At 43.3% G+C, this 20,308-nt stretch overlaps 1 protein-coding gene across 2 annotated transcripts in view; it reads right to left on the bottom strand.

The window, feature by feature from the left end:
* Positions 1-20,308, bottom strand: part of LOC1273021 (protein similar) — a 117,079-nt gene that overhangs the window by 78,282 nt on the left and 18,489 nt on the right. For both annotated transcript variants that reach the window (XM_061646158.1, XM_061646157.1), the window contains exon 6: positions 1,348-1,489. In XM_061646158.1, the coding sequence (XP_061502142.1) occupies positions 1,348-1,489 (142 nt within the window). The remainder of the gene's footprint in view (positions 1-1,347; positions 1,490-20,308) is intronic.

The following is a 20,308-nucleotide window of genomic DNA, read 5'->3' as shown; positions in this document are numbered from 1 at the left end:
GAGAAATGAAACATAAAATGCTGCAGCAGTCCATGCTAACCTTTGCTGCATACGGGCCGCCCGTGCCGGGTGTTGCGGGTCAGATTGCGAACAAAGAGCTATTTTACGAAAGGGCATCATCATCTTTGTTCCGTCTCGTTTTGAGCCATTCGAGCACATCCTGGCTGAGAATATCCGCAAACCCTGCTCTTGTTGCTGTTGTTGTTATTGTTGACGGTTGCCCGAACACAAGCGGTACCTTTTAAATCCGAAGGCAACCGATCTCTTCGTTCCGTGTAAATTTCGGGTCAGATAACGAAACGGAGAAGAAAAAAATGTACAAAAAACCATCGCACAATCACTTTTCCCGAGCAGCGCACGGAGCGGGCACAAGTCAAATCAGTTCGGCGAGGTACCGCAAGCTTACTGGCAGAAATTATGCTCGCTCGGTTAAGAAGAGTGTGATTCTTTGTCTTCTGCCACCACCGTTGCCACCGCACCGAGATTGTACAACCGACATTTTGAAAGCACAATGGTGCCAAATGCCGCGCTTGTGCTTCCTTACAAAGAGCATATAGCTTGGGGTAGGGGAACAAAGGTAAAGAAAAATGGTTGGCGTAACGCATGGACAATGGCTGCTGTGGCTATAGTGAAGGTGGATTGAAATGCAACATTCGCTGCACTCCGCAGTGACACTGTGGCATCGGATGCCTGGCTTACCGATGATTGTCGGTGAATGCACAAACATAATTGAAATTTCGTTCGTTCGCCTATTCGAGGGAGGGGAGAGGCTAATATTGTTAGCAGCGGGATGTCACAACGAACAAGATGTATAAGAAAGGCAGGGGGATTATGTGACAATGGGGATTTTTTTTTCATCAACCAGTAAGGGGAACAGTAAAGAAGCTGTTACAACGCTTCAATGATTTCAAATACTGCTTTACGATGGTAACACATGGATACGTATTGCTTATATCTGTAGCTAGCGGCTTACGGCGGTCACTGAAACTTCCAATTGACAATACGCGGTAAAAGAGCTCTAATGCACCAATTGTCGAAGCACACTTATTGCACGTTTTGTACTAAGAAATTTAAGTTATAAAATTGACAGATTATTTGACAGGATACTACGATGAATCTCATGATGATCTTACAATTATAATTTTAATTCCATGTATGTCTTGTTTGTCCAAATAGAAATTCACAACAAAGCTTATTGTGTTTGAAAAATGATTTGCGTTGCTCGTATGTTGCTAAAAAAAACGCATCAAAATATAATGTTTTGTTGAAGAGTGATAGCAAATATATCACGTGCTTCAATCTTCATTCGATGCAGCTATCGTAAAAAGAAAGTAAAACAATACCTACCTTAGGACGTAGTTCACGCACACAACACTGTGCGGTTTCTGCTTGTCATATATGACGGTGGCTTGGGTCACGACCCACGCATAGCCACCAGTTTTTGCCAGGAAACGGTAGCGGGATGTTTCGCTCTGCCCCTTGCTGATGACTGAAAATTAGGATAAAAAGACGGATGAATTAGATGTTTTATGCTTTGTGATTGCTGTACATATGCAGTTATTGTAAAATATTATCTTAGATGTACAAATTAAGTAAAAATCGTTCTTGTTCCTCAAAATTGCTATGAAATCTTCCCACCCGTTTGCACAACCCTATTGTGATAGCGCAGTAAGCGCTACCACCCTACCACGAGAATCCCTTTGATTAACCGATGTTCGATCCAATCAAACACAAAAGACCGATGCAATCACAAGCACCATTTCCTTTGTGGTGCATCGCAAGGACAAGCCAAATCCAGAAAAAGTAAGCGCAAACAATGGCTTCTGGGGAGGTGCTAAATACAAAGATGAAAACTTTTCATTCGTTTACCAATTTCCGTTTGTTCCCTCTATATTCGTGATAGAACTTGAAACGCGGACCAAAACGATACCAACGGGTCGGAAGGGATTTTTCTCATTTCCAAATGTATACACATCTCAACTACTCCTGCAATGGGTGGCAGAAGTGGAGTTCTACACAAAAAAAAAACCGAAATAAAAATGAAAATCAAAGAAAAACTTTTTCATTTAGTTAATTTGCCGCTGCTTTTCGTTGTTACCTACATGTTTTTCGCCCGGTTTGGCCAACCCAACGAAAACGCAAGCGGACGGTTTCCGCTCAGTTTATGCTTTGGATTAGAACACTTCAGGATGCAGCAGCAGCAGCAGCAGCAGCACAAAGTATTCCTTGCCTCGGTTCGCGTGCAATGTTCGACGGGTTGGAAGGTTTGGGTGATTTTAATTTAACGCCAGAAGCGATATAAAATGAATTCTCTCCCCGGTTCGGAGCTCTTTGTGTGGCTGCCGGTAACCGCAGCAGTAGCGATGTAATTAACACGGAATCAAAAACTTTGGGGTAAATAAAAAAAAGCAAAACCAACTTGAGTCTTAAAACCCTCAAGCCACATTACAATTGAATCGAATTATTTTGAGGCCATTGACATTTTGTTTTTCAAAACCGTATGGAATCCATTGGCATTTAGAAATGCGTTTGTATTTGTTTTTTGCTGTAGTACTCAACGTTACTGGTATTTGAACATAAAAATACATTATTATGGTAGCTACTTACTGAGCAAGCAAGTACATCTACATAAGCTTTATGTTACACAATGAGTGCCTTAAAAGAAGCATTGCTTAACTATTCCAAACCCCCTACAAAACGGTAAGCTTTTTCGTTGCGAATGCTAATGGACAGCAGCAGCAAACGAGTAATTTTCCGAATCGATTGAGCTTTTAAGAGCATTGCATAAATTCTCATCACCCACCCCTTGGCAGCTCAGGAAAGCTAGGCGGGGGCTGGCCAGAGCAGTTATTGTGGTAGAGGATAATAAAATCAAAGCTTCCGGAGCAGTGGCCGAAAGCGAGGACCGATTTTCGGACCGAAGGATTGAAACAAAACAAAGCTGTTTTCTTAAAGTAACTGGGCGGTTCGCATAAACAACGCTAGGGAGAATATTATTACGCCACGGGTAAACGTGGCCGGTGAACGTATCAGGACATTTACCTATGCCACAGCAACACTGCACCGCGAAACGTCCCACCCCGCCGCTGCACGTAGTACAATCTCGCCGGGGACAGATACGTACGGCAGCATACAAATTTGCACCGGAGGGAGAGGCGCCAGGTGCACCGAGCGATGCGAAGTAATGGTTGCCATTAATTGTGAATTTTATCGGTGCTCTATAAAAATCGATGCACACAATCGTAAGGTAGGTCGGTTTATGTAGGAGTGCATTAGTGCTTTGTTATGGTCGTGAACCACCAGGCACCTCCATCAGTTTCCTCGATTCCCTCTCTCAGTGTTTCTGCCATTTCCTGTAAGGACAGTGCGTTCAATGAAGTGCTTTGCTTTAAGCACTTACTACAGTTTTTTTTAATTATATCCGTTTTATTTGCATTAACTTTTGATTCGCTGCGAAGCAGACGGCTGTGGGTTGAATAGACAGATGATGATTTTTGCTTCAGGCATGTACCCATGTTCCAACGAAGCTCGTAAACAACATCCACAGAACAAAGAGATTGTGCAACAAAATAAACGCAAGTCCAAACCCAATCCTTTGCTGCTCACTAAATCAGCTTATAAAGTCCATGAAAGATTTATTAGGGGTTTTGAAGCATAATTGAATTTTCAAAAAACTCCGTCCCCCCGCAGCCAGTTACAGTCTTGCATTCTTAATGCACCGTAGATGAACCTGCTGGATGGTCTTTTGTTTTTTGTTTTGTTTCGCTGCTTTCACAGCGAAAAGGTACCCACGATAGTGTGGTTTGAACATTAGCAACAGTGGACACATTACTCCCAAAGCATTAGGAAAATCCCGTATACGAACGCCCCAGCGTCGCTACTTTGTACGTCACCGCACGATTTTGTTTGGTACGGCTGGAAGGGGGTTTTTGTTTGCATTTTACAAATAATTTTATCCTACCGCAACATAAAGAATATGCCATAAACCATCTTCACGAAATTATCCACCTTAAATCCACTCGATCCTTGCCCCACCGGCAAAACAAACTTAGCTAGCAGCAGCGGGGACCAGGGACACACAACGCCAAGCGCATTATAATCATGTAAACATTGTTTCATTGCTGCTATCCCCACAGCAAAGCACATTGGCCATTCCATCACCGCTCTCCATTCCGCTGGTACGATTGCTGTTTTGCGCCACGCAGCGGCGAGACCTGGAGAAGGAGGAAAGACCAACTACGATGCCCTTCCCCCCCTAGCAGGGTGGATTTATGGAATGTCGTAAATTGTGAAGATTACTTTTATGGCATCGGGAGACAAACGAAACTATATACATTCCATCCCTGACCTCGCCCTGCCGAGGAGCGTTTCAATGAGAAACAAACAAAAAACGCGCGTTCGTCGCTTCTTTGTGTGCTTCTTCCAGCCGGTGCCGAAGCACATAACCAAACTCTTTGGGCGTTCTCCGTTGTTTTTCATGATTCGAAATTCAGGACACGGTTGGGGGGAATGGCGTGCACGCGAAATTGAAAGGCACAACGGAGGGATGTGCAGCAGAAGAGATCACGCTCGGCCAGCACTGCCATTTTCGAAGCGCTGGTAAAACAAAGTTTGTCCTGACCAATTGCCAAATTTTGTGTGTGTGTATTAGTTTGCCAACTGCCAACTCCCCAGCCGCAAAAACCGTTGCTTAAACCTAGTGTCGTGCTGCTACCACTTGAGTGCAGTAAACCTTTCAATCTGATAAGTTTTCAAGTTTCGTGTAAATTTTCTTAAAAAAACACACACACACACCTACATATATGCACAGAACCGACAAACACATACAGATATGCCACATTGCTCATTTTATTTCACTTTATTACTACCGTGAGGAAGAAAAGTGTTGTTTTTTACCTTTTTACAACACGAAGGCAATTTGTTATCCGAAAGCGAATGATAATTTCCCCGGAGAATGTTAGTTTGAGGTTGTGTGCTGCTTTTGAGCGGTGAGCTTTTTTCCAATCTGCACTTTCTTTATTGCAATGTGCAAGAATTGCATACTATTTGCAAACTTTTTGTTTGCGGATAATAAATTTTAAACTTTCTTATACTGAACCGTTGCATAAACAAACGAGAAGTATCAAAAACTCAAAAAAAGACAAAAACAATGTTAATATTAAATGCAAACAAGTGCATACGACAAACAGCTATCATTGGCAGCAGAGCACCAGCAAAACTCCCCACCATTCCACAATGGGCATTTGCCGGGATGAAATTCAAAAAATCAACTTTGTAATAGCGCAATTCCAAATAATAGGTTTCAATACTAAGGGTTAAACTAAGAAAGATACCAAATATGAGCTCTTTATCTGTTCTGGTTCTCTAGAAAACACCTCTCAAAGTCGAGATTTGTTAAAAAAACGCAGAAAAATCTTCACTTTTTTGTAAAACTTTAAACCTTTGTAACTTTTTCAAATATGAACCGATTTTGATAAATTTAGACATTTTATAAAGGATATTTAGTCAGCTTTATAAACACATGAATAATTTTGAGCAAAGTTAATTTTATGCAAAAATATACAATAATAACTGAAGAAACCTCCTTAAAATTTTCATAATTTTAATTTTTGACTTGATGCCATTATAAAAGTGGCGTAGAGTGGCGTTGTCTCATATATGTCACATCATAGTGTAATATATATACTATCAATCTGTGAAGAAATATTCTGCGAAAGTTTGCGAACGCGAATTTTATTGAAGTTTTTTCACATCAACTTTTTCTAAAAACAGACACATGCGTAACTAGGCGGCTCCATAGGTGCCTCGTGTAGCGTATTTCGTGTATTCTACAAAAATATATTCTACGTGCTTTTGATCAACTTTCATTTCAATTACGAAGCTGTGTATCTTAGTTTCAGCTCATGTACTTATCTTATATGTAAATTTCTATTCTAACCTAACTTTATCATTCAATATAATGAAGCAAATCAGAACCAAATACCTTTTGGTCCTACTGCAGATTATAGAAGGATGTAAGGAAAGTAATTCTTAAATTATACGCATAACAGGAAAACGTTATGAATGCAGTAGCATCTATTGGCGTTTTGGGAGAAGAAACTCCCAAAACTCATGACAAACTAAATATAAGGATAGAGGGGAGATGCTACAAAGAATATTTTGCAACAAAGAAAATGCATCCAGAAGGACATTTTGTATAATGAGCTGTATTCCTCTGATTCGTTAACCAGTTCAATATCAGTAGCTATACGCACTAAAACAAAGACAGGGTTTAACTTTACAAATGAATTAAATACTTAGTTTGTAGCTATCGTGCAATTTTGATTTTTTCAGATAGTTGTAAAACCAAGAAGGATTTTTAGTTTTATTACCCCTTCTGAAGGCAGTACAGCACTTGGAAAGGTATTGGATGAATATTCAAAGACAAACAATATGTGCTGCTTTTCATTACGAATTTGGGAAGTACTTTATTTCAATGTACCTGCTCTATCGAATTATTTAAATGCCTTTATTCATGTCTTTAGAAAAGTGAACTAGACGTCAGGAGCTTGTAATAGCATCTAAGTTGTGTATGTAAATTTTTAATATTTGTACTACCTGTGAGTAAAAGTGACGAGAATTAGCTACAATTGTCCTATACAAAGCAGAAAAAAATATTTTATTCAAAATTATTATGTTTTGTTCATATATTATTATTATTATTATTGATTTAATCTTCATTATGGAACATTACAGTATATTTTAAAATGGTTTATACTATTAGCAACAAATAATACAAGAAAAAAAACACACAAAATTAATAAAACTAAGCAAAAATCCCTTAAAACACTATTTTATGTAGCGCCACCTGGTGGTATGGATGCGAACTACAAATAAAATGTTATTTACTATCATAATACTTTACTACAAAGGATAAAAACTAACAATTTCTGCAAAAATAATTTTATCCCGCAATTTGTTCTAAACTGCCCATTGTGCATTCGCATAATTTATCACACAGTACAAACTAATCCTTTTGCAAGGTACCATAACGCTTAAGCCGCACTTGAACCTTTAATCCCTTGCTAATGATGCACTTGATTGTGCTTTTGCGATGATATGCTGTGCAGTGGACGCGTTCTTCATCCATCACATTCTGGCTCGGACTTTTCGGGGAAGCTCGTCTTAGCAGTGGCGCAATAGGCAACGGGGGAGGGGGGGAAGGGAGTGAAAAACCACGAAATCTAGCACCCGCGTTTAGTAAATCCGCTCGAGCAGCTTTCACCAAACCTCACCATCCAGCAATAAAGCATGCTTCAAAAGTAGCAGCAGCACGATGATTGAAGTGTTTGTTGTCGCATCCCCTTGCAAATCCTTGCAATTCCAAAAGCCCGCCAGCGCTGTCGTCTTTTCGGTGTAATTTGTTAAAAGTGACGTCAAATTGCGGTATGGAATAATCGTTTCGCCATGCAGTTCTTGCTGCGCTTGAAGAGCATTAAGCTTCGGTTCAAAAGCCTCGCCACAAACCAATAATAACGATTGGGTTGAAGGTAGCTTAGTATTAGAGCAGTGTAATCATCCTTTCCCTGGCAGGGGGGACCGACGAACTACTTATCGTTCAGATATTATGAATGCTTCTCCGCATGAAGAAAGGAGCAACATCTTTCCACACACAAAAAAACACACACACAGTAACCAAGTGGCTACATACATATTTCTGTAGTCCTCGATGTCACCAAACCTACCAAGGTGCCGCTGGTACCAGTCAACAAACAATATTGCCCATCCCAACGGGTGCAGACAACACATGCGGAGGACGCATCGAAAATTCAATTAAATTTATGAGACGATGATAAATTATTTCGCTTCACCGAGCGATTCATCAACTCGTGCTGTTGCTGTGTGATGATACTGTAACGAAAGTCCCAATAATTCCCCGGCTCAGTTCCAACCCTGGTTTTCCAGTTGGGTACAAGTCAGCAACATCAGTATGCACCACATCAGATGGGAGCATTCGAAAGAAGAAGAAACTAAAAAACAAAAAGCTTTGCTTCCAAACGGCGCTTCTATTTGGCAGAAAACTGGTACCACTCAGAGACAAAGGCAAGCTTCCTCACCGTAGAGCACTCATCTTATCTACAGTGCGATCATTTGCTGGAGCAAGGGCAAGGGAGATACAAAGGTGAAGCAGCATCCCTGTGTGCATACATCAAACTGATGAAAAGGAACCGGAATGATGCACTGCCGTTAGCGAGCGCCCTCTCGCCGATCCTGACGTGAGGGGTTGCATTCGTAATAAATGCTCCGTGATTAAAATAATAAAATATTGAAACATGAGCTCGTTCTCTCCCCCCTCTTCTCTGGGAGCCGGTTGGCGGTAGAGTGTAAAGAAAGGAGGGTCGATGGTGCCACTGTTTTCGCTTCGTGTGTAACTAAATTATTATTATCAATTTATTTATCCATGCTAACTTCTGCCCAAAAACCCACGACCCAGCGTTCCGCACACAGTTCATCGTCGGGTTCTACCATTTACATCGTTCGTTTTTCCGCTTCCGTTGATGGAGCATTTTATTTTATCTGCTAGAACCCATCCTCCCTCCGTCCCTTTCAACACTGCCTCCCCGTCCAATATCATTGCCGAATCAGAAACAACCCGCGCGAACAAGCGAACGATATTATGCTAAGCAGCTCTTCCGAAATGCATCCGACAAGAACCAAACAACAGCAAAAAAAAAACGCCCTGAGTCGAACTGTATGTTGATGTAATAACGCTAAAAACATAAAAGCCAACCGCCAAACCTATCGCCGTACCTCTTCCCGTTTGCCTACCGTTCCGCACGTTTACGCTTCACTCACAGTCCTTTTGGCCTTCGGGACGGTGCCGGTGGACGGCAGCACGTTCGAGGGATTTTACGAACCGAATGGCAAACGAAGGACGTTAAATTTTAAAACTGAAATCTTGACACCGAGTCAACACCGAAGGATAAAGAAAACCGCATAAAGCGTATACCTGACAGCACACACACACACAGCACGGTTGCTCTACCGACGTAGATCATGTGCACGGTTGTGTGTTTGTGTTTGTGTATGTGTGAATCGTGTTATCTTTCTCTCTGTTATTTTTTCGGTGCAATGAATTTGTTACTGTCGGTGCAGCTGTTGATATTTCTGTGAATTTTACTTCATTCCCGCTCCGCAAACGCGGCGGATGCGCTTCTCATGTTTTTGCGATATTTCCCTCCCCACAGCATAGTCACAAAGTCTTCCACCGTACTATAATTTGGCACAGCCCGTGGGGTGCGGGGAGAAGTTTTCCCTTGAATCGTACCGAGCAGGGCACAACACGAACAGTTAGCTGCTTTTCCAAGCGAACGGGGTTTTTTTTTGCCGTAACAAGTTGAGTGAAAAATTTTAAACTAACGCCCAGGTTTCATCCCCTTCCACCCCTTTTGTAAGGGGTTCCTGAGAAAGGAATGTGGGTGGAAATGAGAACTCCCAAGTTGATTAACTCAAATGTCATACACGGCGCGATGGTTTTGGTCGTGCACGGGGAAAATGCGGTAGCGACGAACACGACGTGTTTTGACGACACATTCGCTTCCACCAGCAGCGCACTGTTGCATCGGGAGTTGGTGCTGTCCCATTTCTCCTCCTCCATCCCATTTTTCGTCCTAGTATCCGTTTCCGTTTCATTCACTTAATCCCGAAGAAATTAAATGCTCACTTGACGGTCGGTTGCACTGCTCGGGTGCATTTATGATTGCATTCTTTACGACCGCAGTCAACGGTATACCGCGGCAAGATGAAAATGTCAAGCGGTACCAGAGCCCGGCGGCCACTCGGATGGAACCCTAAGAACACGTTCTTGGAATAGTGTACATTCCCAAAAAGAGTTTCCTCTGATGGTAAAAAACAAAACCAAAAAAAAAACAAGTTTTCAAAGCGTCACTTTGCATGAACAAAGAAACAGGAAAATTCGGTTCCACGAAGGCGATCAACCAACGGCGAGAGCGAAGGAAGGAAGTGTATCCCCGTGGAGGTAAGCATCGGTCCAGGGAAATGATACTTTTTTACGACTTTTAAAACGTCACTGATGCAAATGATGGACGTACCGTTGAGTCCTGTGCAGATAAAAACAAAGCCCCAAGAAAGGACAAAGAATGATGACACTGGGCGTACCGGCAGCTACACGTCTCCAGAAATGTGTTTGAAAATTTTAAAAAAGCTCGACGGCACAAACAAAAATGAACAAAAGTTTGAAGAAAATATTAATCGATGATGAAGTGAAATTCTAACTTCTGCTCGCTAATGTCATGGATACCCATACCAACAGCACTGCTGGTGCTGCTTACGATAAATGAAGAGTGCCGAGGAGCGTGTGACGCTTAGCAGCAGGACAATAAAAGCGACGGTCAACGAACGCATAAAAGAGGCACCACCGGGAGTAGCGCTTTCAATAAAACACATAAATATTACAATCTACAATCACAGGACCGCTGCTTTTCCGCCACTTCCTATTCCATCATTAGCCCGCACCGCTTATTACATGATCTATAAACACACCCACACCCTCCCACACACACACACACACACACACACACTCAAACGGAACGGGCTAGCACGAGCACAGATAGCCCGGGAAGGACCCTCCAACACCCATGATATGAGTACAAGCAGCGTGACAAAGCAGCAGCAGCAGCAGCGGCAACAGCACAAATAAATGTGATTAAATTTTTATCGCCTTTTCGGGCGGAAAATCATGCAAACTGCATAAAGAAGCAGCAGTGTCAGCGCACTCTCACGTTTACAACCTCGCAGTGTCCCTGGGAGTGCGGACGACGACGTGCGGACAACAGTTAACGCTTGCTGTGGCTGAAGTGTCCTGCAGTCGAGGTCGAGGAAGCGGAGCAATACGAGCTGCAACGGATGCAGTTTGCGTTCAGCTTCTTATCACGTTTGAGCAAAAACCACGGCGTTGGTGTCTGCCGCTCCGCCGCCGACAACACCTGGCCAGAAGATGTTTGCCATCTGTTTTATTTTGAGCTGTTTTTATGATGCCGTTTCCGAAAGACCAAAGGCCACTGAATAGCGTTTTCCATTTTCACGTCCATTGCTATATGGCGAATTCAAGCGCCGCTGCATTGCGAACGATACGGCGAGCATGAAAACGGTACACTGTGACTGCTGGTCGTGGGGCTTGAGTATCTCAGCCACTTGGTTCTCACTTGGTAGATGTAATTTTGCCATAATTCAATATTATCGCTAAATTATATTAGCCTCGTTTGGTGACGCGCTCGCTTGCTTTCACTGCAAACAGGCGAGCAAACAAAAGCGGGTGTCGCTGCCGGGAGGGGTGGGAATCTGGATCATCGGTGGACGTCCCGTAGTTTATTCGGTACAAAAATTAGCTCTTCCCGTTGCATCGAAGCGGAACGCGGCAGTGCGGAACGGTAAGCCCGAGAGTGGTTGCACACGGTAGCCCAAAGTGCCAATACCGGATTAGCCGGGACTTATGTCGGGCTCGGGTCGCCGGATGTTTCGACTCTCCTCCCCCCCATTGCACACTTATTCTTCGCGTTCATTCTTCAATAAGCAAAGCTGTCACGAAGCTGTTGCCCACTCTGGGGAGTAGTCATTTTTCACCTTGCCGTTTACGAAACGCGCGCTCACATAACTAGCATGGCGTGGAGCCCGAGGCCGAGAAAACTGATTGCAAAAAACGGAATGCGCGCTAGTTGGAGGGAAAGGAAGCGATGAAGAAAAATTTGACAATACAAATGAAGATGAATTGTGCCAGCTAATCGAAGCTGCACTCTGCCCTCCCCTGTGGGGATCAGGATGGGGCGCACCGATTGAAGAAATGAGAAGACATCCCACCGAAGACAACCGAGAGGTTAGGTTGGAGGCAAAACTAATGGGCCTGCAATTCTGGGTCATCGCTTTCGCTCACCATTTGTGGCAGGTTTAGCGAACGCATACTCAGCTGAGGACATTGTTCTGTACCATTCCATTTGATAATAATGAACCGTGTCAGCTGGATGGTATTAAGTAACACCATTAAAAGATGCATGAAGACACGGATGTAGCCTGCGCAGTTACCGTCACATTACCACCGAACGGAGAAGGATGACCGACTTGTAACAGCTATGAATTGATTGATTGGGGATAATTGACAGAGGAGAAACAAAGACAGCTGTCTAGGGGATATGGATCTTTGTGTTACCTCGGAGTGTCGTCAAACGAATATGCAATATAAACGCTTTTTATGGATGCTAAGCTGAAGGATAATACAAACGAATTGTTTCGCTCTAGCATGATTGTATTTTTTGGATGTAAAGAAATAATAGAAAGATCATAATGTTTGTCTGTTAATATAAAAAATGTTGATCAATATGATCTTCATTTATCGAAAGCTTTGTATGAGTCTCTTCTGCAGTAGTTGGATGTTCGTATTATTACCACACAAGAACACTACCCAATTTTACATTGCATTAAAATAACTTCATTCCCTACGTAACGCTGTTCCTTCCTCAGCCGTAACAGCCAGTGTTGGAAATACATTGACACACGGACACAAACGAAATTCAAGCTCCAAGAAGGTAGTTGCAATTCTGCAAGCGCACTGTCACTTGCTCCACCACCACGCGTACTCCGTTTATGACTGCCAATTTAGTTACCATTTCGTGCCAGATCGTTTAGCTCCCGTTTCATCTTAAACGACCGAAAACTAATGCCAGCATCACCAGCGCCAGCTTCAGATCGAACCAAAAGGAGCGAACGAAAAACATTGCCCGGGACGAAAACGGTGCACCACTTCAGTCGATGCATTACAGAACTCCAAGAATGCACTCGAAACGATGCAAAGGAACAGAAACCGCGGCATCCACGTCGCGTATGGTATTGCTGCTCAGAAAAGGAAGATAGAGTGGTTCTTTTCTCGCGTTTTCTTTTTGCAGAGAATCGTCCTCGAACAAAAGTCGAAGAAAATAAAATGTTTAAAAATCGGAACGATTGAAACGAACGGGTAGTCTCACCTCCTCCTGGGAGCACCAACCCCCCCAACATCACGACGGGGGGACGAGTAATGGACCGAAGCGCGAAGCTTCATTGGAGTAAATTAACATTTCGATTCAATTGATTTAATTTTGCTCTCGACACGCGCGCACGATCTTGCGCTCAACTTCTGCTGCTCAACGGGGCTGCCGTTGAGCGACTGTTGGCTCTTTGGCTTTTCGGTTGTTTTTTTGGTTTTGCTATATGCTTTTGCTTTTAATTCGTCTTGACTTTTGTGCAGGCACCCCGTGTTGTCGTAACTTACATTGCATTGTGCACTGAACCAAGAACGGTTTCGATTCTTGCTCAGATTCTTTGCTGCCAAACTTTGTAACGCATATCTCCAACCAACACCACCGGAATTTGCAGATATCATTTCAAACTTCCAAATATAACTGCAGAGATGGTGAGGAATTTTGCAAACTAAACCAATATCTGTTTTACAAATTATTTTGCCATCTAAAAGTCTTCTCAGTCATGACTATTAAAAACATTAAAATAAACCAAAGGTTTGTTCACCTTTCATAGGTTTGATGTTTTTTTTTTTTTGTTTTTCAACACATCATTAGTGTATTCTCTCGCATCATCTTCATCTCGTCACCGTATCAGCTGGTGGTAATGGGCGTTATTTATATTTTAACAAACCAGAAAGTGTCACATAACAGGCAAACCGTCATACAATATGAAAAATTTGCCACCGTCGTCGCACGCTTGCTGTGCATTTGCCTGTTTTGCATACATTTCTTTGGCCGTCTAAAAATATGTACCCCAATCATGACCATCTTGCGCCGTGCGCTACTTCGTTTCCCTGTACACCATCTCCCTCATCCCCTTGGCAGTAGTGGTGTGGTGTGGTTATGTGAGTATAAACAAATCATGCCTGCATGCCTGCAAAGCTCTGAACAGTACAAATGATACAATCTTACCGAAAGCCAAGGCCATTTGCCGAAGTTAAAGCTACGCTCCGCGCTCCAACCAGCACCACCTCTCAAATACATTCCGTCATCACGTGCTCACACGGGGCTTCAAATCTCTCACGTTGTTTTGTTGCTGGGAGGGGCCTGACGCTGCAGTGCAGGTTCAACATCCATTCCTGCCCGATCCTTTACCACCGTTTACGTAAGGCCATGGTTTTGTTTTTGGGTTGATTTTCGTCTAATGCATTTAACTTTGAGCTGTCCTGCTGCTGCTTTCACCGATCTAGATGATACGCTGGGGCAGATGCTCGAAAAATTACCTCCAACAGAGCAACGTCCTACGCCGGGGTGTAGAGCTTGCCGCAATCCAGCTCACGGCCATCGCTGCGGTGCCTCAGCCGAACCGCATTGGGGTAGTCCTGGTTGCCACAGTTTCACTGCTCAGAACACCGTACCGCCCAAGCAGTCGACAGCTCGGGGGGCTGCGCGCAGTGAAGGACGGACAACGGTGCACGGCATGATGGTTCGATTGCGCTTTTATAAACAAACTATTTGCCACGACCAGCACACCGAAATGAAATGCAGAAAATGATATTTTTTCGGTCCCCACCGAACCAATGGAGGTGGCTTGGTGGTAGTGTAGAATGAATTACCCCAACTATTTTCCTTTCCACCCTAGGTCCTAGGGGGTAGCAAAAATTGGATGGTTTTCGTCGCCACAAAAACAGTTGACACAGTGGATGGTGTGCCTGTGACACAATACACATGAAGATGGTTTTTTACAAAGCAGGTGTGGGGAAACCTGTTCTCGGTATCATTTGCTATCCCCCATGTTTAGTGCAGGTGACTGCCACTATTATGTTGCGGGTGCATAGTTCATTCAAGGTGCATTGTCGAGATGTTGGTGAAAATATACATGAAAAACGAATTTTCATTTTTTTTTTCTTGCTACGGCAGGTGTTGGGAACGTTCAAAATAAGCTTCAGCTGGGCGAGGGTGAAGCTTTTATTACTGTAACGCCAAGAAGCTGCAGATGCAGGAGCATAATTTCCGCCCACGTATGAACATGTAGCATTCCACGGAGAATGTCTTCAGTCACGTGTAGAGTACGTGTCGGAGATCGTTTCCCTAAATAAATTTCGTCCAATGATTGTTTTACACGTTACTCACGGCATTTGTGCTCCATTAAATAATATAACTCCTATAAGTACATTGACATGTCCAATAAACGGTTCAAAAGCAAATGGGTGAAAGCGTTAATTTTGAAATAATTTTACACGTTTACATCACTTTGCTAATATTTTGATGTTATGTATATTTAAATCGAATTTTGCAGTTACCCAAAATTTTCACTTACACATTCATTTCGACACGTTATTTGCATTACCCAAAGGTTTTATCACAATCATGGTTATACAAATCAACCACAGCTATGTTTGCCTTTTCAAGAGCACAGTACAATAAGCAAGTCGCTGGCACACAAAAAGTCCTTTCTAGCGCAGATGTGAAAATTCAACAGTCAAAAACTTGCGCTCCATCCTGCACTCCATGACGCAACTATCAATCTAAGCTAACAGAAAGTACATTGAAGGGATGTGTAAAAAAGGGAAAAGTAAAGTGTAATGAAATGGTAGGGAAAATAGCCCAAAGGAAACATGTCCATGCACGTAGATTCCGGTGTCAACGCTGCAGTCGAAGAGCAGCGTCGACCGACACCCATGCTACAGAAAACCAGTGGTTGAAAAGCACAATGGAAAAAAAGAAGCACAACCAACTCCGAACAAATGTAAACGTTGCACCGAAAAAGAAAAACACCACTCACAAATGTAAACAAATAAAGCGTCCGAAAACCTGCACCGGCACCGACAGCATACTTCTTATTGATGCCCGCCCCAAGACGGAATGGTAAATATATGCGAGATGGTAACGTTTGACACGACAAACCGCCAACTATGGCCAAACTTTGCGTACCCCCCGTCTCCGCACCCGTTATTCGTTATTAACAGTACTGCAAAGGGCGAAGGAAAGCTTGTACGTAGCTGCAAGCTACCTCCTCTTTGGGTGGAGAAAATGCAACCGAGCAAACAAGAAAAAAAAAACCATTGAAGCAACGCCTGGCAACCAAGGGATCACTTGTTCGTCCTTGAGAACGATAGAATCATCGCATGCCGCTGCTGCGGTGCATTACCTTTGAGGAATCGAAGTTCCTTAACACGAACACGACACATCCATTTTATCGCCCCTCTTGTAAGAGTGTGTTTTGAGGAAGGAACGTTGTTCCTTTTTCCCATTCCGTGTGTCACCTTGGATGATGAAAGAGATGATTATGGTCAGGGAAATAGTGTTGCCGTCGGTTTCAGCGCAATGAAATTATGTTTATTTTACATACACCGAGCACGGGATGTATTGCAGTCGAACTGTACCGCACGTAAGCGTACGGTTTAACTTCGTCTTTGGTGTAATGGCATTTGCTGGGTTACAATGACTTATTGGTCTGTGCAGCTCGAACGGAAAGAATAATGAAACCTGCATGGTAGAGATTCTCAGAAATATCAAAGACCAATCGAAATAGTTATTTGTCACGTATCCGACTAGCATGCAAACTTTAGGGGCTTAAAATTCCTTCCAACTGCTAACCAATTTCAGGTAGAGTAGCAGAACACAAACAATTGATGAACTTTGCTAGCAGCTTATGGCTAACTATAGCGTTTGCTATTTTGGAGCTGTTTTTTTCGAAAGCTATTTTAGGACACCCAACTCGTTTTATACATGCCGTTCAATGCTAATATAACTTGCATTTACATCCAACATAAAGCCAATGGTTCGATGGTGAACGGCGAAAATCTCGCCCTTAGCACGATGCCAAGGGTCAACATAAAAGTGTCCAACATTGGTTTGTTTTATTTTCGCAGCTGATGTTACTACGTGGTCCGGAGGTGGACCGAACTCCATGCAATGCTTTCCCCCGAGGTAAGCCGTCATTTTGCTAAATGATGGGTAACTTTTTCTCGTCGAAAACAACACGAACTTCACTCGACTTCTAGTAGCATCGATTCGACTCCTTCGGTGAATGGTGCAAAGTTTGTGGCGGAGAAAAGAAAAGTAAGTGAGAAAGAGAGAGAAGGCAGCTGATTACGTATCTTTGTAACCAAACAGCACTGACCTTCGATATCTCAGCTGAAATGTAAATTGTCGTATGGCTTTAAAAGGAAAAAAATGATGCCTAAAGAAACGATTAATTATATGCTGGATCCAGAACGTTTACGTTTAGAACCAGAAGAACAGAGACGTTTAGAACCAGAACAACGCAAGGAATGTCCAAGAAATGGTGTTAGCAATATGCTGTTTCCTTTCCATTCGCGCACACCTACAAAAGTGCTAAACGTGCTACGGTGTTAATATGCGGCGGTACTGCACGCTCAAAATTGAGTTAAGGCTGCAAATGTCATTGACCTGCACATGTGGTCCATGGCGGCCCCAGCTCCCCTCAGTGGACTTCAGTCACGCGACTTCTTTCGCTCAGCCCGGACGGTGGGGACACTCCGTCAACTCGAACGCTCACGAATCGTAATGCAACTACATACGCCACCCCTACCACGAGTGCAGCGACGCTGTTGCAGTACGGCTCGTTCAATGGAGGATGCAGTGGTGCAGCAAATTGCGCGGATATGCATCAACACCACCACAAAAAAGGCACTTGAAAGTGTGCGTGCTAATGTTGCGGCGCGCCAATGGCCAATGGTCGTTGCCGTACTCAGCAAAAGCACGTTACGTTTTTACGACTTCCAAACAGAGACAGAATGGGAGCAGCAGTCGTGCAAACGTTAAGGTTGACATTCAGCTCGTTATTGTCATTATCGGTGTTGTGGGGCGTATCACAATTTATTTGCATTATGTTCATAACGATACAGATTTGCTGTTTCATTAATTTAATTGCTTCAATGCTTTACCCCCCCCCCCCCCCCCCCCCCCCCCCCCCCGGTGGTCGTGGGAGCTATAAAGTAAATTAACGTATAATATTGTTTAACAGAACTACACACAAGAGACGCACGCTAAATCATTTATAAACAAGCAAATGTATCAGTGTACCATACGGTAGCATACCCTTTGTCTTTATGTGTGTTTTATGCTTGTATCGCAATCCATTTTTCGCAAAACGAATGCATCTACAACCGCCATAAAAAGGAAACGAACAAACAAACAATTTCACCTAAACCTTTTTGCCAATGAAACGGAAACATTCAAACGAACCAGCGCTTCAAATGATATGTAGCAAACCCAGCAAAAGACGAAGTAGCAGAAGAAAAAAAAAGGGATACCCTAAACAATTTCAATGAAAGATCAAAAATATCGCTCGATAATGGTCCTTCGCAAACGTTATCAAGCGTTTAAATTGAGTGGAAAATCACGTTTGATTTTCCATTCGATCATTACTACATTATTGACCTCTCGCTCGAAGGGGAACAGCACTTTTTTTTTGCTTCTCTAATGATAACCGATCGAAAAACGTACTTAAAATGTGGTGCTACTTTGCCGTTCGATGAACGAAACACATTTGAATGAAATAGGCAAAATAATACGCACAACCAGGCAAGATGCTACCGTGCGAATCTGTTTCGAAAAAAAAAATAAGAAAAAAGAAATAAACAATACATACGAGCGTTTGAGATTCAGGGATTTGCTGACACAATTCCTGGACGGTGCGACAACAACAACAAAAACAGACTGGCCCATAAATTATATCAGCCAGCGTGTCTCGCTTTGGGTTGCGAGATGGTGCACACAAAAAAAAACAAAGTTGACAGAGAAATTATCTTTAATTTGTGAAATTTTGGCTGCGGCCAAAGCATCGGCAGAGTGCGGTCGTCGTGTGTATGCCCGTTTGCTTTACCGACAAAGAGAAAAACAACAACCTCCGAACGAACGACCCCAGGGAGCAAATATATTTTGAGCAGGCATGCACCAAATGCATTGTGTGTGAACTTTTTCGTTTTGCGCCGCGATTGTTGGCGTAATATTGTATGCGCTTTATGTTGATCTGTTGCAAAATGACAGAGGTTAAGCATTTCTCTCTTTTTTATAATTCTCTTGATTAACACACTTTTTTCAGCAATGGTTTTCTTTTTGCTTTAGTTGCTTTATCACTCTGCTTTAGTAAAAAAAGCAACAATGAAATCTGCAACATCGGATTGTGTTTTAGGTTTAATCTCTAAATCGTTATGTTTACCGTAACAGCGACCGTGCTTCCTCTATACCCTTGATAATTGATTTTTCCCGTCCCGCGAAGAGTGGACATGAAGTGTGCTGGACAGTAGGGATTAATTTATCACAGGACCAAACGGGGCCAGCAGAGTCAATTATCGTACGCAGTGTGTGCTTGAAAATAGAACAGTCGGCTCAAGTGTTTTCAACATACCAAGCAAGCAAGGAAAGAAAAACAAAACGTCTTGCAAAAATCGCAAAAATCATTTAACAACAATATTTACGACGTGCAGCAGCACCGGGAGCGTAGGGGGATTTGCTCCATTTATATCATGTGTTTCGTACGTTTTTTTTTTATTTTAATACACTTTATACAGTGCGTGTTGCACCCGTGGTAAACCTCCGAACACAGCATGCACACGATTCGATTGACACCAATTTTTTGTTTCGCAAACCCCCCACACCTTCCCTTTCGCATATGCGTATAACGCGCCCATTTTGCATGTTGCTCTACTTGCGCCGGCTACCACCAGCGTTCGCGATACACACTTGTCCCCCGAGCGAATTTGATTAACTTCTCCCCCACTTGCTGTCTGTCCTGTAAAATGGCGGTCAAATATCAAATCGCACGAAAACGCAGCGGAAAGCTTGAATGGAACGAATCCGCACACCACGCAGCGCCACGCAAATGGGTGAGATACACTCGAGATTTTTATCTGAAATTGTTTATTGAAAACAACAGTCTCCCGCCACTGTCGGCCACCAGAGAGGCCGTGCTGGAGAAGGGTTATATTTGGTGGCACAGTCTAGTAAGTCGACCTGCCGCAGCGATCCCAATCGCGCCGGTTATAGCAATCGTTTGTTCACGACCGCATGCATGACCGGCAAGGCTTCACGGTCGTAAGGTCGTGTTTGCGGGCCCCGAGAGTCCCGGGCGATCCGGTTTTAAGGCAACACACCGCGCGGTGCAATTTCGTCCATTCGCATATGCTGCGCGTAGCCGCGCCAGTGGATGCGTAAGTGCACGCGGTCGCAAACGAGAGCAAAAGCGATCTTGCGAATATATTACGCCCGCGTTGAGTCTGACCCCTGCGCATCGAGGCAGGGGGTAGGGTAGTGGGAGTAGATGGCAACAAAAACGACAAAAAAGGACACGA

This window comes from Anopheles gambiae, chromosome 2, assembly GCF_943734735.2.
Source record: "Anopheles gambiae chromosome 2, idAnoGambNW_F1_1, whole genome shotgun sequence".
Lineage (NCBI taxonomy): Eukaryota > Metazoa > Arthropoda > Insecta > Diptera > Culicidae > Anopheles > Anopheles gambiae.
The sequence above is the reverse complement of the archived record's forward strand: the minus strand, read 5'-3'. Positions and strand labels throughout refer to the sequence as shown.